The 21,983-nt window shown below is 44.2% G+C and overlaps 1 protein-coding gene across 1 annotated transcript in view; it reads left to right on the forward strand.

Moving 5' to 3' along the window:
• Positions 1 to 21,983, forward strand: part of gli3 (GLI family zinc finger 3) — a 132,852-nt gene that overhangs the window by 41,651 nt on the left and 69,218 nt on the right. The window contains exon 3 of the mRNA XM_084746838.1: positions 11,977 to 12,222. Within this exon, the coding sequence (XP_084602964.1) occupies positions 11,977 to 12,222 (246 nt within the window). The remainder of the gene's footprint in view (positions 1 to 11,976; positions 12,223 to 21,983) is intronic.

Below are 21,983 nucleotides of genomic sequence, written 5' to 3' on the forward strand. Positions count from 1 at the left end.
TTCAAACCTGCAACTTTCACCCCGTGTCGTCCTCTTTATTGCACTACAGAGCCACTTATCTCATCACATAGAACGTCTGGTGCCTCTTCCTTTCTCCTGCTCACCTCCAACCTCCAGCCCCCTCCCTGCAGACGGTGGTTAAGTCTGTTTGGCCAACATAGCAGATCCTCTAATCTGCAGAGCTTTCCCTGCCCGCTGCAGACGCTGTAATGAAGGGGTCCGGGTCTCACCTGTATTTTAAGGGGGAGAGGGGTGAATTACACCCTGTTTATTAAGCGGGCGCTCCCATTCGCATCACACGCTGGGGGCGGGTGAGGGTCAGGTCTGGGATTTTGTAGCGAGCGTCAGCTGTAACGCTGATAGGAAGTTGGAAGGCAAATGATGATTGATAGGTTTATAAAGGCTTCTTTGTGAGGTTGTTTGGCACCTTTTAGGTCTTGATGGGAAAAAAATGTGGAAAGTGAAATAATGTTATTTTAGATAATTAATGTGTCAAGCTGTAAAGGCAAAAAGTTGATTCAATTAGCATTTTCTTAACACCAGGTGACTTCATGTGTGTGCAGAACAGCCCGTCATTGTGGGAGCGGCGGAGCGAAGGAGTCAGTTGAGTTGTGTTATTTTTATGGCGTTTGGCTTGTAGTTTGGAATTCTGATTGTCATGCTCTCTGGTAAAAAGGCCTTATGTCCAAATGTGACGGGTTAGAAACTGTAAGCATTACCAGCTGCACCATCAAAGGCCCAGGCGTGCTGTTCATTTAACCCAGATCCGTCACACTCATGTGTAGCCCCCGACTCAACCTGTAATGTAGACATTCAGCAGAAGGCATTAGACTGAGACTAATGTCGAGTTATGAATGTGAATTAACTCCCAGCACCTCTCTACCTGTTATAAAGTCAGAGGTTACTGACTATATTTGGAAACTAATATAGATTTGCAATGAATAACATCATTACCAGCTAATATACTGGACAACACTTAGAGAGTACGTCCACATGAAGGCTTGGTAGTGTTTAAAAAATGACTATACCAGTAGTATAGATATACTTTTGCATGTGTTGGTGGCATCTCGGCACACTGAACTGCCAACTCACAAATGCATCGTGCCCAACTTCACCACACCACAGACCAGACATCTGACAACAAAAAGGATGAGGAGAGAGAGGAGTTTCAAGAGGACTTTTTGCTGATGTGTACCCAGCCCTAATCCACACTAAACTGGCTAAATCTGAATTTTTTCCTCTCTGTTTTGGTGAGATGCCACCATATGTGAGACCTGTAAATTAGTACTTTCAAAGAATCCGTCAGTAATGATAAGATGCGTTACAACGTGGATGCATGAAATTATTAAGTAAGCCTGGTCAGGAGCTGTGACATAAGCTGTGCATCTAAGCGTCCAGCAAATTTGAAGCAAACTTTTGAAATGTTGCAAAAACACAAAAAAAAAAAAAAAGAAGAAGAAGAAAATGCAACTTAGATGTGTTTCTGTCAGCTGGTTTGGGGGCAAATAAGCTAGACTACACAATGCTTACCTTCATCAGAAGTTAGCTCTATAGACTATGTTTAGTTAACTTTTTTGACAGCTGCCAATAAACCTCAAAGAAGAAGAAGAAACAAAACCAGCAGCCTTTGCCATCTTCTTCTTCTTCTTCCCTCTGACTGGAGAGAGATTCTCAGTCATGCGAGTTAAATGTTCGCTACATCAGAACCTATTCGGAAAAAGTGTTTCCATCTCCCATCGAGCACATGAACTCTTTTTCAGACGAGGTAAAAACCAACATCAAGTGAACATAAACACTTTTTCGGTGAAATTGCAAATTGTGTTTTCAAATTTTTGTCATTTCCATCAACCTTTTCTAATGTGACACTTCAAACTTTGCATAAGAATATTTTTTTTTTCAATTATTAACAATAATTGGGAAGCAATTAGTAAAATAAATAAATAAACAAAGGTCAGCACAATAGCTTCAGCAAACTAAAATAATAAATCATACTCATTCCACTTACTTTCACTCCATGTTTTTCCCCTGCTCATCCTCACCCCACCTGCCAGCTTTGCAGTGCAGCACTGCAGGAGTTGCTGTTAACAGGTAGCTTTAATGGCCAGCATCACATCAATATTTTATCCTACTTCAGTTGTCTTGCAACAGAAACAGACAAATATGTAAATGTTAATGTGATTTTCACACTGTAACGGTGTTGTCAGAATGAGCCTGCTTAATGTGAAAGTGTTGTTCAAACGTGAAACGGTTTCACCCCTGTGTTTACTGAGCTGCAGCAGGTGTGAGAACAGACGAGCAGCAACAGAGCAGCAGTGAATTAGACGGAGAGATCCGAACATCCACAGGCCTAATCACCGCAGAAGAGAGGCAGAGAGAGTCCACTCTGGACTTAGACGTTCACCAGTCATTGATAAAGTGCTTAGCAGCAGGAAAATTAATGAATCCGGCCTGACTGGGAGAGGGGGGTTTTGGGGTTGAAGGGGAGGGAGAGGAAGAGGAGGAGGAGGAGGAGGGCTGCTGGGGGTGTGCGGGTGGGTAATCCTGTTCCAGCTAAATGGCTGATCCCTCTCATTCCTTAGATATCAAATGTCAAGAGTTAAATTAGCCTGCTAGCCTCAGATAGGAGTTAACATGCTTTTAAATGGGGCGGGGCGCGGCGATTCCTGCCCCCTCTGGGATGGCGGGCAGGTGCCTTTGAAGTGTCTAATTATCCAGCTCCTTGTAAGTGCTGGCTAACTATCTTAATGGGGGCCTCTACGCCTCGATGCAGTGCACACTTATGCACTCAAACACATGTAGCAGAATGTGTGAATGAGCATTTTCACACAAGCAAAAACACACAACATCACACTGTGTTTACATAAGGGAACAAATGCAACATGGATGCAAAGTTTGAGCCATTAAGTCAGTGACAGTGAAAGAACTTCATGATAGCACTCTACGCTGTAAGGTGGGAAACATCCACAGTGGCATTTTGGATCGTATTTGATGTGCTTGAAATTACTGTATTATTTTTTCTATTTTATCCTGTTGGCTCCGTGTTTCTTTGCTTTGGCTGGATATCCATTTCTCTTGGCGAGCCGTTCCTAATCTGAGTGCCACAGACTTGGTCCGGATCGCTCTGGTGTCAGAAGTGGGATTCCAATGCTGGAGCCCAGTGGAAAGCTGGCCCACTCTGGTCTGGTGGGCATTGTGCCCAGATTCACCCTAAAAGACCCACTATCCCAAACGGACATGATTCTGCCCTAGTCTGCCCCAGCACACAATCATTTTACATTGTTGCAGAGGACAGTATAAATAACTAACAGGTTACGGCTGATCATAGCTGGCTGAAGCAATGCTAATACAGTCTATAAGCCAATCAGACCACTAAATGGCATTTTTTGCTTTGAAGCCTTGATCAAATGCATCTCTTGGTGTTTGATTCCTCAAAGAATGCAGGCCAAGGTGCCCTTTGAGTGAAAAACCTTAAAAGCCATAACTATCCATGGTCAAAAATGCATCAGTGTGCATTTTAGAGTCAGGGCTTTCAGCTCTCTCTGCAATGCTCATTGCTCCCTCACAATGTGGCCCTGATGAAACGGTAGCGGGGTTTCGGCTGCTCTATGGTGGGCCTGTGCCCCTAATGGGTGAATAAGGGGTAGCTAGGGGCAGGCGGAGGCTTGGCACGACACAACCCTGCTGTGAGGCTGATTTGAGGTGAGCGTAGGGAAGATGGAAGGCGCCAAGCAGGCTTTGATTTGCCCCTCCCCAGCCCCGGGGCCTGGAGGCTGGGACTGTGAGATGCTGCGCTCTGGGTGCGTCCCAGCAGACCCCTGGCGGCAGAAAGAACGGGCTGGGACTGTGGGGCCGTGGAGCAGAAGGGGGTGGGGTGGGGGAGTGTAGGGGCACGGGCTGCCAAGAGCCAAATTGAGATGTGGGAGTCGTCAAATTTGCCTAGATGAATATTGAAGAGGGCATTTGCGGGCGCTGTGTGGGAAATCAGCAGCTGACAATAGACTGCTAACCAGGAGAGGGAACATCCTGACCTGCTCTTGCCTCTCTCTGCAATTCGTCCAAACATCAGTCACACGCAGCCGATGGTTAAATAATGTACCACTATGGATTCACTCTGCAGAGACAGAATCAAACACGAGCAAAAGTTAAAGGGGGTGAACTTTATATTGCTGAAGTTCATTACAGAAACTTCCTATCCTAATAGAAAGAGTCTAAGATAGGATTTTTCACAAATCCTAACGAACAAACTATAAGGTTGGGAATTCCTAAACACTCAATCCAACATTGTTTATCAACTTTGCCTTTGTTGTTGGTTGCAGACGTTGGGATGCTTGTGTCATACACTTTTCAGGAACATTGACTTAGGAACTGTTCATAATGTCCTTTTCCCTAAATCAAGTTCTAGCCCTCATTACTGTGTTACCAAACAGTTAAGATTCAATCTGTTAGTTAGGAAGTTTCTATTATCCGGCCCTAGAGCCCTGACAAATATTTTAAGTGGGCATTGCTAACTATCCTGACCTCAGATATGATGGTAATGACCTGATACTACCTCCTGACATTTAGAGGATTTGTTTGTCAAGGAGTTTCTCGAACATCACTATATATCCGGGCAGCCCCATTAGGACTCAGTAACCTTCACATAATGTACGAGTGAACTCTGCTATGGGGAAGGCACCCAGCTCCTTGTGGCGCAGAGCCTGTCAGCCAAGAAGTTGATCAGAAAAATACCTCACACAATTGCAGTAATCCCCTGTGCTCTTGTTGTGTTGGGTTTGCTTGGAGTTTGAGCGGTCTCTCTCTCCCTCGTCTTTCAGCCTGCGCTAATCGTGAATGATTCCCTCTGTCTATAGCGCCAATGCCAGGGCCGGTGAATCAGGTACATAAGCCTAAGCCGCTTGGAGAGGTGCTCTTATTAAACTCTAGCCAGCTGCTGGAATTTTTCTTCCCCCTCTCATTGTTAATTGGGGAGTCTTGAGTCTTTCCCGGGAGTTGATTTGCAAGAGAAAGAAAAAAAGGAGCAAGAGATTATTGCACAGGAGGAGAGGAGCTTTGAAGAAATGTTTTGTGATTTTCACTGTATATCCTCCACTCCTCTCTCCTCCTTGTTCACTCTCCATGTGCTCCCCAGCCAAAACCTGTTTGTGCCACTGACAACAGTGCTTTGAGAAGTTCGAAGGTGGAACATGTCTGGCTTTGGCTCAGAGGTACAACAACACCTCCTCTGATGTTTAGGCTTTTAGGAAAGGCAGTAAGGGTGGTGGTGGAGGGGTGGGTGTTGCAATGTGATGTGCAATGGCCCTTTGTGCACCCTTGAAACATGCATGTCCCAGCTTTAGAGACTTGAGTTCAAGCTGGAGGGCAAATCAGATGCTTGAGAGTCAAGGACAGATTGGCATGTGGAGAAACAGCAATCTTTATTCTTGGCCTTAGAAAGTACCTTCAAAAACAAGCCAAGTGTTTTGTTTCACTTTGTTTCATTACTGTTAGCCAACACTACGGTTAGCTGCCATTAGCCAACACTACAGTTAGCTGCTGTCAGCCAACACTACAGTTAGCTGCTGTCAGCCAATGCTACTATTAGCTATTGTTGGATATGACTATCATTAGATACTGTTAACGAACACTACCCTAGAAAATGCCTTCAAAAACAAGTCTGTTAGCAAACACTACTACTGTTAGCAAACACTACTGCTAGCTACTGTTAGCAAATACTACTGTTAGCTACTGTTAGATAATACAACTGTTAGCTACTGTTATTTAATACTACCATTAACTACTGTCAGCCAACACTACCATTAGCTACTGTTAGCCAACACTACTAGTAGCTACTGTTAGCCAACACTACTGTTAGCCATTGTTAGATAACACTGAAGTTAGTTACTTTTAGGCAACAGTACAATTACCTACTGTTAGCCATCACTACCATTGGGTATTGTTTTCCAGCACTAGCTTCTGTTATCTAACACTAATTGCTATTAGTGTATCATAGACTGTTCTGTCTAGTCCCGCCCTACTGTGCTGTGATTGACTAGTACTCAGTGCCTTGATGATGCCTTTCTAACGTTGTAAAAGGGTCAGTTTTAACCATAAACAATGATCTTTTCCTAAACTTACTAAAGTAGTTGTGTTCCTAAACTTACTTGAGTAGATTTAGTGCCTACATTGTTAAATGTTTTGTGATTTTCACGGTATCCTCCGCTCCTTTCTTCTCCTTGTTCACTCTCCATGTGCTCCCCAGCCCAAGCCTGTTTGTGCTTTGAGAAGTTAGTAGGTGGAACATGTCTGTCTTTGGCTGAGAGGTACAACAACACCTCCTCTGATGTTTAGGCCTTTGTGCATCCCTGAAACATACATGTCCCAGCTTTTGAGACTTGAGTTCAAGCTGGAGGGCAAATCAGACGCTTGAGAGTCAAGGACAGATTGGCATGTGGAGGAACAGCAATCCTTGTTCTTAACCTCTGCCTCTAAGAAAATACCTTCAAAAACAACAAGCCAAGGGTTTTGTTTCACTTTTCATTTCTTTGAATTGGCCGGGCACCCTTAACTTAAGCCCCCCTTGTCCCGGAGCCCAGCTCTCAGAGGAACTGGCCCCACTCCATATCTCATTATCTCTTTTAAAATTTCATTTTGTCATTGCGTCCACGCTCTCTTTTATGCCGCCATATTAAAGGCCATGCATTGGGGTTTTTCTCTGAAGGTATTCGTACCAGTTTTTACAATAGAGAGCCCAGACAAGGGGAAAAAAGGGAGAAACCTGGGCTTTAGGATTTAATGAGTGGCTTGCTGGGGGTGAAAGAAGGATAGAAAGCAAGTGAGGGAGAGCAAGAGAGAGTGCATTTGTAGAAGGGTTAGAGAAAGAGTAGTAAGGGAGGAAGAATGCAGGAATGGAGCACCAGGTACCATAATAGAGCAGAGAAAGCTCCTGAAATACTAGAGCTGGGGCGTGTGCTCTGATCAGGACGGCAGTGAGCACAATTACCTTCTTTTCAAATCCTTCAGTGACACTGCGGGAGGAAGGAGGACTTTGAAACTTGAAAGGCAGGAGCTCGCTTTCAACCTCAAACGCGAGCAGGAAAGGGCTCTGAAATTTGTTCAGTGCTCCCCATCCACCATTAGCTTGTTTCTTCCTCTCGCCTCCAGGCATTTAAGCGCTTTTTGAAAAGATGTTAAGAAATTCAATCACCATAGAGAGAGAGTGGGATAGTTCTTTTTTCTGTTTTTTTGAGAGGCATGCTTTCCTCTGGTCCACAGAGGACCGGCCTGCTGCTTTTGTATCGGGCTGAATAGACCTGCAAACTGGTAGAGGACTGGATGTGGCAACCATGGGAAAAGAGAGGGAAATAAAAGAGGAATGAAAAATGAGCGAGGGAAAAAGGGAAAGGGTCTGCTGGGCGGATGGTCAGAGTTGGAGAAGTGTTGCAAAGGTTGAACTTTTCAAAGTTGCATGTGTTTACCTGTGTCTGCTCTGTCTTCATTAGCCCATTTTTTGACAGATACCTTGACATGTTATACGGATACAAAAAGTTTCCAGCAGCAGGTACAAGCAGCACAACAGACAAACCTTACTCGAGACTCCTGCTTCTCCTCCACCAGTACGAGGAGTCAATTGACCCTTGTGCTGCTGAGTGTTTGTTTAACCATTTAAGGTGCTATAAACTGAAGTAATGAAGCCCCTTAAGGTGGTATATGGTAGAATGATGAACCCCCCTGTGGCCTTTCCACTGGTGACTGGAGGGGGATGGTGGGACTGTGACACTGCTGTGATTGAACTATTAGTCGCTTGACCTCCCTTGGAGGAGAGAGACATATCTGAATAGCAGTGGCGGTCACTGCAGAAGGAAAAAAAAAGAAAGAAGGAAGAAAGATTGGAGAAGAGAGTAAAGGTGGGAATAACCAGAGACCCCACAGTATGATATTATCACGATTTTGGCATATTTTGTGATATGGCAGGTGTTTGCAATAATGTACATTGTGATGAATGGCTGTCACTAACTAAAGATTTTCTCAGTTGAAAAATAGTCAATAGTTTGAGCTATTAGTCGACTAGTGGTTGCTTGTTTATGATATTAATTTAATAATTTAAATATAAGTTTCTGGGGCGCAAAGTGAGCTGCCTGTTAAATGCTAACAGCAAAAACAGTAATGTTTCTGAATGTGTCGGAACAACCAGCAAGGATAGCATTTTGTTGACTTATTTCAACCCAAGTCCTGTTCACAGGAATAAATACCTTCCAACTTAAAAAAATCAAATGCTCTGAACGTATCATCAACTTGCTCCTCAACTGCTTCATGCCTCCGGCTCCCACCTGAATCCACCATCTCTTTATTGTCCCCAGAGTCAGAGTTCTCGTCAGAGCTGTAAATCATTCCCAATCGTCAGACTGGCCTCTGTCAGTCTGAAAGGCTGTATCCCAGTCTAATAAGAATGCTAACTGTGTTTATTAGCTAACAGCAGTGCACAGCACAGCTCCCAAATGGTGTCTTAGGTCTTTTTTTTTGTACAGCTAGTGGATAAATGCATCCTGCACAGTTATGACGCTTTCGTGCTGACAAAATGTGTCCACAGACATAAACAACACAACCTGCCAAAGTGCTCAAAACCACTGCAGCTCCTGCTGTAGTAGGTGTCTCCAGGCCCACATTTTGCCATGTTGATGCACACTGAAGATCAACACTTGGTGTCCAAGCATTGAAACAATATTGGCATGCAAAATATCGCAGTACTAAGCTGTATCAATGTTTCTCCCAATGTTTTCCCCCAAGAAGAGAGTGAACAAGACACATTAAACCAGTGAGAAATAACGATGCATAGTATGTTTTTTTAAAGCAGGCAGTGGAGTCTCCTGACAGAAGATGTTTTAGGCTGGTTTTAGTGCCCAGTGGCCTCCTAACTGCTATGCTATCTAAGGCCCCAGTGGTTTATCCATTTATAAAACATCAAATATCTGTTTTAAAGTAAGAAAAAGAACTCATAAATATGGAGACAGTTTTTACTTTCCCAGCTGTAATGTTAGATTTTGTGGATGTGAAAGCGCTGACGGTACACAGTGGAAGCCTGTGCTACACACAGCTACATGCTCTACCCTTAGCGGTGCTTGCTCCCAGCATAGTTTACAGTCTCGACTTCTTTCAATCCATGTCAGGAGATGAACCCAATTCCGAAATCCCTTTATGTTAATATTGCGCTTTGCAAGAGCAGACCTATTAATCCAGCTTTAACCGTATAAGTGCCATTATTCCCTTAATAAGATCACTGGCTGTGCAGTATAGGATTAAATACTTATATCATAACTGACACTGTCATTTCCTGCGGATGAGAGTGGCTTGCCTCTCTGGCTGTCAGTTCCGCGTTAAGAATCCTTGAATCTGCTGCCAGTGCTGCACTGATGCACGGCTGGCCCGAGCGCCGGTAATGGATGTGGGAGAGTGAGGGGAATAAAAGCGGGACCCGTGGGTTGCTACCCTGCTCTCTCCTCTCCTCGCCTCTCTCAATCTCATTCTCTCTTTCAGTTTCTCTCTCTTAACCTCCCCCTTTCTGATCGCTTCTCTTCTTCTGTGAAGTGCTGCGGCATTATGGCGGTCCTCTTCAGTGCTTAAGGTAGTGCTCTTTAATCTGGCCCTCTCTTCTGTTCTTAATTGGCAGTTGGATGCTGTTGGGTTGCAGTGCATGGTGGGGGAGCCCCGCACCGCTAGGCTGCTAATGCTACAGAACCTCTGGCGCCAGCACGCAGGCATTTTGCCAGGTTCTCAGTGAGCCACATTAACGCAAGAAAGAGCATTGGAGTGCACTGATGACCAACACCCTCAATGGTGAAATCATAATTGCATTTAACCAGAACATTCACAGCAGCAGCTGATAAAGCAGTCAGGGCCTGAATGGAGCTGAGGGCTGCAACTAACGATTATTTTCATTATCGATTTATCTGTTGGTTGTTTTCTCAATTATTCAATTAGTTGTTTGGTCCATAAAACATCAGAAAAATTATATATATAAAAAAAAATGTTGCTCACTGCTTCACAAATCTGAAGATGATGTCCACAAATGTCTTGTTTTGTCCAAAACCCAGTGATTTTTTGACTTAACGGTCATAGAGAAGTAAAGAAACCAGAAAATAGTCACATTTAAGGAGCTTAAATCAGATTTTTTTTGACATTTTATATTGAAAGATGATTCAAAACAATTAATCAAGTCTCAATACATTTGGTGACTAATTTAAAAGTCAATTAATAATCAATTAATATCTCTAATGGAGACTAAACCAGACTGTTTGGATCAGACTGAATAATGCTTGTCGAAAGTATCTATAAATACTTTCCAGTGCCACATTGTTTGAAACGGTACAATACTAACTTTTGATAGTACTGAAAGTACCAAAGCTATATAAAAAAAGAAAGCATCTAAGTGCTAATTAAAGACCTCAGTCCAGTCCAGTCTGTATTGTCTTGCCTGAAATTTGGCTCGCAGCGAAACCAGACAGTGTTGAGTGACTTTTTCTGTAGCCGCACTGTGTGCAGGTTGTTAATTTAAAGTTCCCATGAAATGGCGTGCAGAGTGCTTATTGTTTACGTGCTTCCTGTGTTAGAGAAGAGAAAACTCCTGCACAGTCCTTTGCTTGCATATAACTGAATTTAGAGATAGAACGTTTCAGTCTTTGCATATAAATTGATATATTTGCTGTTCATCATAGACTGTGAATGTATGTTCTTGAGGGTGGGATGTGCCTTTTGGACATGCATGCAGGAGTTCCCTCTTTTCTTCCCCATGCATTTTCCTCCTACGCGCCTGTCTTCAAGAGACTGAAGGTGTGCATGAGCCTATAATCAAAATATTTCAGCTTCTGTGACCTGGATATTGCACTTGGCTATGTTGCTGTTTTGATAAATTTTGATTAATTGCGCAGCCTTAGTACAAAACATGCCAGTTTTTGAGTTAGTCTATGCAGTATCATACTACAGGAAAGACTAATACGAGGTCAGCAGGCCAGCTGACCCTTATACATGTCAGTTGAGAAGTCAGGCCAGGGGTCAAGGGTCATGTCTTTCTGTCAGAGCTCAGCCCTTGAACTCAACTCCACATATATCCTCTTTACCCAGCATGCCAAGTAGCTTTCTGCAGAGACCTCCTAATTTTGCCCTGAGAGATTTAGTTTAGAGAACAAGAGGGCGAGTGGGGAGAAGCAGCAACAAGAGAATGAAGGAGGGAGGGTGGAGTTGATACAAGCCATGACGCTTGTTAATGGGCAGCGTGGAATGCAGATGGAAAGAAAGGCTGCGTTTCCTCCTCCACGGGAATCAATTTCTTTATAAAGAGAACAGACAGAGCTGAACTTAAGAACAGACTTTTGGGAAAATGTGCAAAATAAAAACGTCGGGATTTTTTCACCCATGGTGTCCATTTGCTCAAACACCGTCTTGCCTCTGAACTCCCACCTGTGGTGCTGAGGAAAGTAAACCCCAGCAGATTTACTCCATAATGCTCAGTGGGTTTCAGGTGTACAGAGCTGATCTCCCGCTCCTCCCTTTACCGGCGCCTCCGACATGATCTGACTTCCTCACCGTGTGTATGAGTGTGCAGAGCATGTGTGTGTTCAGCTGTGTGTGTGTGAGTGAAAGTTAACCATTTTCCATTTATTTGTATTTTAGTCATGTGAATTGTTTTAGTTTTTGTATTTCATATCTAGAGTTTTACTTAATTAAAAGGGTTTAATTAAAGTTTAATGCATTATTTAATAGTTTCTCTTGCATTTCCAGACTCATAGTCCTGAAGAAAACCTGTTAGTAGCATTAACATTAAATATACTACATCTATGTGAGTTAACTTTGGCATGAGTTTCAGAATGACTTGTCTGCAGATGTCGCTTCAAGTTCCTTATACATCTGCTCCCAACTTTTATTCTTATATCCACTCATAATAAATCTGCAGCTCATTGTTTTAACATCAGCATCTCCTCTCTTTTTATCTGACTGCCCTCGCAGAGGATGAGAGTTCAGGCACGCCTTACCACCGTGAGAGGCGCAATGCCATCAGCTCCCAGGCCCCGACGCCCGGCGCCCCCGACAGGAACGTGAGCGAAGAGCCCTCCACCTCCACAGAGGAACGCCCCTCCCTGCTCAAGAAGGAGCTGCACGGCTCCCTGCCCCAGCTGGCTGACCATGCCCTGCCATACCGAGGCACTCTCTTCGCCATGGACCCCCGCAACGGCTACTTAGACTCACACTATCGTAAGTGCACAAACCCCAAAGTAGTGGGAATTATTTGTATTTTATTAAGAAAGTGGAAAACCTGTAGATTTTGTAAAAGTAAAGAAACTCAAGGACATGTTTGCAGCACTCCAAACACTGAGGCCAAGTTTGTCTCTTTACAGTAGGTGAGAGGCAGGACTGCCAGATGCTTGATTAAGTCTGACAGATTAGCCTCTCTCTTGTGCTCACTCTCGCCTCGACACACACACACACATTTGTGAACACATGCACGCACACTTGTCTTGTTTTGTGCCTGGGAAGTTAGTATGGGGAACGGCCAGCGTAGCTTCTTAATTCCCTCATTAGGGGCCTGTCTGAACACAGTACTCCACTTTCTCTCATCAACACACACTTCAAAGCCCCAAAGCAGCGGCGAGTCAAACCTCACCACCCCCTACTCTGCCTCTCCGTCTCTCTGTGGGACTCGGAGACTGTGTGAGAGAAAGGCAGAGACTAATGGAGATGAAGCCTGAGAGATTGAGGTGAAGGGAGAGCTGTGGCTTGAGTGAGATACTGAAGATAATTTGAGGGGGAAAAAAAAAAGAAGGTGAGATAGACAGTAGTAGTTAGATGAAAGCGGAGCTGTGTGTGTATGTGGAAAGAGGGAACAGGAGATAGATGATTGGGGAGTAAGAGGCTGATTAGGAGGTTAATTCAGCGGCCACTGTAGCCAGGACTTAGCCTGCAGACAAGGATTTGATGTGATAGCTTGTTTAGTTTGGTTAAATTGGCTCTGAATTGGGGCAGACAGAGTGGGACAGAGGGGTTTTAATCCAGTGGCAGTAATGAAAAGTCCAGTGGACCCCAACCTGATACTGTAACTCTATTTATTCAGCCACTTCATTAGGTACCGCTGCCTCTTTAAGGGAAAGGTTACTTAAAACCAGGCGATGGTGCTGTGGACAGGACCCTCAAGGGCAGAACATTACTGCCCATTACATCCTGACCTAACTCAGCAACACTGCCACTTCTCATTTTATGTGTGTGTCTGTGTATGTGTGTGTGTGTGTGTGTGTGTGTGTGTGTGTGTGTGAAGGAGCTCTGGAAGTTCCACACCACTGAAGCTTTGGGGTTGGACTGGGGGGGTGGGGGTCACTCCGAGGGGTTTGGGGTCATGTGGAAAAGTCGCAGTCTGAAATGGAGAGTTCAAAAGCAGCAGGGAAAAGTCAAAAGGGCCGTAGAGCTTCAAGAGAGGCGCTCTTTGTGCCTCGGGACTCAAGAGGCTGGAAGACGGCAATCATACGAGGCGGAGGAGAGGAGAGAGTGATGCTCGCTGGGAAGCTGTAGGCACGAAAGGCTTTTCTTCTCTTTCTGTGCCACTTTTGACACATTTTAATGTAAAACTCTTAAGTGCAGAAACAACATGTCAATTAACAAGAAACTTGTTGAGCGTCTAACTAAGTGCAAAGCATGCCAGTGCAAATATTTGCTCCTTTTCTCTTCGTTATATGAAATTGGTTAGGTGTTTCCATCAACTGCTTTGGAGTGAATAAACTAGGCTACGCAGAGCAGAAGGTCGTGAACCAAAAACATCTTGAAGAACAATAGTTTCCTCTACTTCTTCTTCTTTAGAAAAGAAACAGCTGATCAGTTAATGTTAGAGTTAATGCTCACTACGTTAGAACTTTTGGGAATACGGCCTCAACTAATGATTATTTTCATAATCGATTAATCTGCAGATTATTTTCACAATTAATTGATTAATTGTTCAGTGTAAAAAATGTCAAAAGAATGTGAAAAATGCTTGTCACAGTCACAGCAAATAGACAGCAAATGTTGCAGTCTATGCATCAACTCATTTTTGAAAAAGGCTAAAACCATTTGAAGTGAGGCGAAAAACTTTATTACAAAATTGAGGTAATTGAGGATGTTTCTTGCCCATTTTGTCCATTAACCTTTTCTGATATGTTACTTTAAAATGTGCATAAAAATATGATGATGAACTAATGGCACTTTGTTTACAATTTTCTATCATTGTATAGACAACATGATTTATTTATAAATTGAAAAAAATTACAATAATCACTAATGTAAATAAATGTTAGTTGCAACCCTAGTTTATATACAGTAGAAGAATTACACAAAAAAGTTAAGACCCCATTTATTGCCAGTGTTATAAGGAGAAATAACACCAATAAAGATAAAAAAAAAAATAACACAATTATTGACCTAAAAACAGTCTGAATGGCTTCTAGTGTTTTTCATTGATGTTTCTCCGTCAGTTGTCTGATCCTGACTCTGCTCAGGAAGACTTATGATCTGAGATGAGAGCAGAGCCGTGTAAAACACCTCCTCCTGGCCCCAGGTGTTGAGGACATGGGGAGTCCCTGAAGGCGGCGGTCCCATTCTGTCTGATTGAACCCAGCACCGGAGCTCAATCCCCATGAGCTGCGGCGGTCTGAGGGTCAGCAGAACGAAAGGGTTCCCCTAAAACCTCTGCCTCCCCCTCCCTTTCCCTCCCTCCCTCAGCTGCTTTGAACCAGAAGCCTGTAGAGTCTGTCGCCACTCCTGCGCCACAAGGTGTAAAAATCCACGGGCTCCTGTTCTGGTTTCTGGTTCCATACACACACACACACGCGGCTCTTACTCCACCAGTGGTAGTCCCTCTCTATGAGGGCTTTGTCACCTCCTAAATTCATCCCAGGTGTGTGCGTGCGTGTGTGTGTTTGTGATGGAGAGGGGGCCCTAAGCCTTTGTGCTGTGCTTGCATAGCGTGCCACGCCACGCAGCAGACAGCCAGGTAAATCCGATTACTCTTAGCGCTGGTGTGTGTCAGTGCTTAATGTGCCTAAATGCGACGGCACCTGCAGCCTCCCCACACCTGGTTGCTGGGTCATTAACGTGGCGGCGAAGCTCTGGGAGGCGTGGGAGTCGGAACAACATGAAGAGAGCAAGAGGGGTTTATCTTTCAGGGGTCTGTGCTCGGGGTAAATCTCCAGCTATTCACCCAGACTTGTGATCTCCCACTCCTCTTAACGTCCGCGGCCTAAGACCGTGTTTACTCTGGTTTTTACACCCACTTCAGCGCAGAAAAGAGGAGGCACTAAGGAAACATTGCCCCTATTGTTAGCATTAGCTAATCGTGGTGATGCCTGAGTCTTAGCCGCTTTTCTTGGGCAAACACTGGATAAGAGTCCACATCCTTCTTACTACAACACTAATACATGGGGCTTTGCTGTGGGATAAGAAGAAAGGATTGAGATGAGGATTAATGAGGGAGAAGTCTTTTTTTTTTTTAAGATCTTAATTGTGTGGAAGTGTGAATGGGATGCGCGGCGCCGACATCTGTTTACATTGTGCGCTGATTAGCCGGTCAGTGGTCCTGCAGCAACAGTGAGCCCACTTGCTGGCGAAGCATCTCTGCTTCCTCCAAAGGGGATCTTCTTCTTTAAAGTGTCTCTTTCTTAAACACTTGCCCTTCTGTGCCAGACTAAAAACATCCACGGAGAGACTTAAAGCGCAGCCCTTTCAATGGCTTTCTTCAAATGTTAAAACTGAGAGCGTTCAGTGAAAGGAAGGCGGCAACTAGAGCAGAGTCAGTTTGCCAAGCGTCAGAGACAATGGTTAAGTATTTTGGCGCTGAAGTGACTGAAGTTTTGTGGCTGTACTGTAAATGTGATACAGTAGGTCAGGAATACTTAATTTGCTTTGCCTGCTCGCCACTTTTGTGGAATGACAGGAGGCCAGTTAATAAACAAACATTAAATGCACAGTACATAGCTTCTGCCACTAGGTGTCTCTCACACTGAAAACTGATGAAATTATATCTGACATGACGAGAAAATGTTATACTCATTCTCGTATCTGACGTGTAGCATGTTTTCCCAGAAGTTATAGCAACTATCGGCTGGGTAACACACCATAACCTTGAACAAGTAATTTTAACATGTCTAACATTTTTGGGATTTTAATACAGAAATGATACATATAATAGTTTTAATAATAAAGTTATTCATCAGATAAAATGAACAAACATTAAAAGGCCCATAAATTCTTAAATTCTTTATTTCCTAACTGACTTGTTAACTTAATTTCTTAACTAAATTAACTTGATTCAACTGCATTAACTGCACTTTAAATGCAATCATAGAAATGTTGGAATGACTCATAAACATAAACATAAACTGCTCTTAATAGGGACAAGCTCTTTTAGCATGAAATGACTATTTATTGGATCATCCTTGTCATGGCCTTACGGATGAACTCTCTTCAACACATTTTCAAAATAATATCCACATCCACAATATACTGTCTGTCGTACTTTCTGAGCTGACAAGCTTGAAAAACCTGGCTTTGGTTGCAGCAGGCTGAATGAATGAATGGTGCATTCATATGTGCAGTGTGTTATAATTCTAACAAAAAGTAAATATATAGATTGATGCATGCATCAAAATGAAGTCCACACTTTTAATTTAATCGAGCGAGCGGTTGCTAAACAATATCTTCTAGTGTCTTCATGTCACCTGTATCTATTAGTGATGATGTGTGGTGATTGTATTATTACTCTTTGTAGTTCTTTAGAAAAACAACAAAAAATGGCTCCTACAATCCCCATTCCTGGTAACCTTTGCTCCTCTTCAGTTAATAGATGTCTTCCTCTGCACAGCTCATCATCTGATCCTGCTGTGCATTGCACAGCCATTATAGCCAAGGCCATGATGCAAAGACTAATCTCCTGTGTCACTAACAGCCTCATTTACACTACTGGTATATCTGCGCTGCCATCCTGATAAAAAACGTGCCAATTTTCATTCTAATTAGAAAATGGTCTGAGGGACACCCGGCACCCTGCTGCTGCAGGTCATTAAGAGAAGTGGACCAGACACAATACTGGAGGTGTGTTTCCAGGCTGTGATGGCTGCCTATCAGTCCAATAGTCTTTGGGTTTGCTCCTTCAAAAATCTAGCCCAGATCTGGCTGCCAGGCCTTAATCCCCACACCAAAGCCTTGCTGTCCTTGACTGATCTCACAAACCAAGCCTGCTTAGCTAGAGGCAGTGGAGGTATGGATCTCTTGGCTGAAGGATTCCTTCACATGTATCACTGTAACCCTGCTCTCTGAGCCCGGACAGAGGTGACCGCTACCTGGATCATACGAAGCCCTGTGTTCTGACAGCTGGCATGAACACTGAGCTGGGATCCGGGGTTTTATGATGTGGTGGTGGGGGAGGTGGGTGTCCAGTCAAAGGGGTTAAACTCTAAACTGCTGCGCCGAGCTGATCTCAGGTCTACTGGGCCGTATCAACGCCGGCCGCTGCCCCGGCGTCAGTCTGTCTGCCTCGATATCAAAATGCAGCTGACCACTGAACTGAATGAGCTAGCTGTCACCAAACTGAACGTGAGCCGCACATCAATGGCTCCGGACTCTCTACAGTTAATTACAGTGCTTGGTCTTTCAGTTCGTATGGAAGAATGACAAAGAAACAGCAATTATAGTGTGTGTGTAGGTGGAAAAAGAACACAAACAGCACTCTCTGAACTTGCACTCAAAGAACAAACTTTCTGGCCTCTTGTTGGTTTAAACGTGACAAGCACTGGCTGGGATACAGGTTCAAACCCCCCCCAAAAGAACTGGGGGAGTACAGAGCAGAGCCTGGGGTGAGAAGACACGTGCCTGTTTCAAGGGTAAGTGTTTGTCTTTGTGATTGTTTCAATATTGGCTTTTTGAGCGTGGTGGCACGGTGTAGTCCCCCAGCGGCGTGCCGGCACAGAGAAGCCTGGGGCACACTGCAGGCAATGAAGAGGGATCCCTTCCATCCACCTCCTTTCATCAAGAAAGAACAACACGGGCCTGCGCTCTGCTGTGGCCCCTTGGTCCAGCGCACCAGGGATAATCAGATGATCCCCTTTTATACAGCTTATTAGAGGCATCTCATGCTGTAAGATAGGGCATATTCTCACATGCATGTGCCCCTTTGTATCGCTTGATGATTTAAGGGGGTTAAGCAGAGTTTGAAGTGCTTCGAGAATGCACTTGCATGGCATCTTAAGGTCATGTGGTGCTCTCACCAAAAAGCTGCTGCGTGTGAACCGGCCGTCTTGGAATAATGGCGGCTCTTATTAACAATGACAAGATTAAATGTGAAGGGGCTAAGAAGAATTAAGAAGAATTTCCAGCGAACTTAAGATGTTCAAAGAAGAATACTCAGCATTTCTTGGTATCATTGTCACAACATCTGTCGGAGTGTTTTACTTCCTTTCAACTGAGATTGGTTAATCGGTCGAGCCACAGAGGCGAGTGGAAACAATGGCACTTTGCTGACGTTGTGAAGGCTTAAAATGAAGATTTGCAGCATCCAAAAGGAGAATCAGCTGCAGAAAACAGCACCGCTGACAATAACATTTAAAACAACACGACTAGATGCTCATGAGGGCTTCTCCTCAGCTCGCCTCCTTAAGTTACCCTGTAGTCTCCAGCAGGATAATCACCTCTGAGTGCAATGGGAGAATCAGTTATTTCATGGCTTTCCACGTTTGTTTCCCCGTGTATCCAAATCTCATCACTCCTTTTTGTAGTATTTGCATTCCTCTCACATAGTGGCAAAGATAAGCGCCCTTATCCCTTCAGCAAACAACCCGTATCTTGCTCTCGTCTCTGGAGGGTCGTGAGTATATATTGTTCTACACGAAGAGGAGGCTGATGAACACAGTATAATTAAAATGTTTCCAGCTGCCTGGTGAAATGTGAGATATCGCTGTATAGAAGAGGAAGAGTAAGGGAGTCAGGGCTGAGTGTGAAGAGCCAGAGAGAGTCGAGAAAAAGGAGGAGGGGGTGTAACAAAGCAGAAAATGAAGAGAGACATAAAAGAATGGGAGCTCAAGGAGGTCAGGCCCATCACAGGCTTTAGTGTTGCCTTTAAAGATGCCTGGGACAGGTGGCAGCTCCAGACAATCTCGCACCACAGAGCAGCATCCTCTCAGGAGGAGATAAGGGATTCCTCCATCCAGGCACCCTCCTCCTCCTTCACTCGCGCTCTCCACCTCCCCCCTCTTGGGGTTCTCCCAGACAGGTCGCTTTGATGTGGCTCAGTGTGAGCGGGCAGCTGTAGGCCACGGGGCTGCGGCAGCGCTGCTGGGCCGCTGGGCCGGCGGACCGTTGGGAGCCGACTCGAGCGCGGCTCAATCAGTGGGGCTCTCCGGTGCCCGGCACTTTCAGGTCTCATTAAAGCGCTCCGGCAGGGTTAATCCTCTTTAAGGTTTACATGGGCCCCAGTTTGTCTCTCTGCCCAGGCTGAGGGAACCCCTGGGCGCCACCTGCGTGACAAAGACTCAAATCACTGTGACACAAGTTCCCCCCGTCTGTTGCCTCGCTCCTCCACTCCCCGTATGTTCGCCTCTTTCTCTACGGCTCCCACTTGCCTTCCCCTGTGCATTCTGCCTCTTCTTTGCTTCCCGTCCCTTGATAGTACCTAGGCCTGGTTGTAAGTCTTTTAGGATTATTTGGGTGGAATCTGTTGACAGGGGTGCAGTAAATGGATTACAACTTTGTCCTTGTTTTGGGATGCTGTGAGGAGGGAAAGGGGAGAGATCAGGAGGATGCGCTTTGAATAATGAGAGAGGCAAAGAGAAAGAGATAGACGGAGAGCAGGATTAACTGGAAGAATTAGGAAGACGATGCAAGAGTGAAAGAGAGGGTGAAAGAGAGGCTAAGGTGACAGCAGCGCAGAGAGCACCGAGAGTGGAAAACAGAGAGAGAATCAGACAGTTCCAGATGTTGTTGCACTCATAAGATCTAATTGGTGCAGAAGTGTCGACCCCTGTCTGGCCCTGCAGCGCCCAGCAGCCATTTGTCTGATTGCTGTGACACTGGGCTTTGTCTTTGCTCTGTGACACACAGTTTCCTCCATTAGCCCAAATAATGGCCATGTACCTCTAGAGGCCTGCACAGACTTTGTTTAATGTCTGTACAGGTTTGGTGGAAAGTGGAGGAATTGCCTTACAGTATGGGGGGAAATACCATTTCATTGTACTTTGTTGCACAGCTGGTGTCGAATGTTGAGCTTATAAACTTAAAATCATGTATGCACGACCATTTTCCAAAGGATACAACATGTTTTTAGATTGATTTACCAGCCTCCAGGCAGGTTTCCACTCATTTTAACACATATTACAAAATAGATCATCCAGAACGTTGTGTTGCCAATTATGAACTCAACTGTTTCAAAGATTTTCCAAGATTGAGATTCCAGAGTTGGTTCTCAATCTGTAATCGCTGTAATGCAGACAACATGCTTTTTTGCAACATGTCTCTGCCAATGGAGCAAATGGAGCAGCTGCACCCCCACTATTAGACTCAGGGGAGCAAATATATGCTTTTGCATCCCCACTTTTTTGATCATACAACTTTGCTATTTTTAAATATTTGAGCTGTGCAAACGTTCTGTAATCAATCATCTGTAAGTGGTCATAAAACTCTTTTTGTTTCCATTTTGATGTCCTGATAAAATCAGACGTGTAATATTATACTGGAAGGTAGGCATGCACTCTCCGGCACCAAAGACGAAGCAGTAAAATGGGTAGAGTAACGACTGAAAAAAACTCCCCAAATACCATCACACACATGATAGATAGTGAACTAATAGTGTTAAAAGTCTGTGTTTAATTTGGCGTGAATCTGATCCATCAAACAGCACTTATTTTAGTCAGTAAGGGAACTTTAGTTTAACTGCTATTATGTGAATTTTTGTTACCATCACAGAGACACCAGATCACTGCTGTATGATAAGGTGGTCTGATGTTGACAGCTGTTAGTTATTGGTATGATTAATGGCTTAATAATGTGTATTGATTACTGATGGTGGCTGATCAAGCTCATTATCAACTAATTGTGCTCAGTTTCTAACAGCAGTATGCTTTAAAATGTTGCCCGTTGTGTGTGCAATTCTGTCACTTACTGCTGAAAGTACAGAACACAATGAAAAAAGAATTTTTTTGTATATATAATAGCATAATATGCAGCTTCACTGAGTGAAAGAACAGTTTTACTGGTCATGATTGAAGACTCTATTTTGCAGGAAATGCAACTCTTTCAGGTGTTGATTAAATGCAAATCTTCCTGCCTTGCACCTCTGCTTTTCACTATAACTAGGCAACTATGGTCTCTGCACTTTAATCCTCGGTTTTAACATAATTAATGAATGCATTGCTTTTTGGCCGTTCTCCCTGAAATCTCGGAGTGCCCTTGAATGCACCTCAGAGCAGAAACCAGCCCCTTCTCTTAACCACATTACCATGCGATAGTACATAATTTTGACATAAAAATAAAGGTGACAAAGTGTTCACTGTGATGGATCACCACTCGTAACCAAGATTAAAGTCCCTGCAAGTTGATATTCATAGCACACAAACTACCTGGAAATGTAATCTTGTAAACAAAATTACATTAAAATGACCGGCTTCGGTCAGTGGCCTCTCAGCATGATTCAAAATTGAGAAGCCGTCCGGTTTCCCTGCCCGAGCAGCGCCCGGCCTGTGTGTTATTATAATGCAGGTGCATTAGCCTCACAGTCACTATCACACAGCCACATGCAGCTTTAGTATCACCTGCACAGGGGCCCAGAGAGGAGCTGTGACGGTTGAGGGTCAGTGTGTCACACAGTAGCCTGATACAGCTGCTGCAATCATGAACACTGTCACTGATATGACCTTGGCTCATATATGCACTGTAAAAAAAAACATACAGGAATTTAGTGGAATCAACTAAGCTTTTCCTATTGATGCAAATATGCAAGTTTTATTTAT

The sequence above is a fragment of the Lutjanus erythropterus genome, chromosome 21 (assembly GCF_056507025.1).
Source record: "Lutjanus erythropterus isolate fLutEry1 chromosome 21, fLutEry1.hap2, whole genome shotgun sequence".
In the NCBI taxonomy this organism is placed as follows: domain Eukaryota; kingdom Metazoa; phylum Chordata; class Actinopteri; order Lutjaniformes; family Lutjanidae; genus Lutjanus; species Lutjanus erythropterus.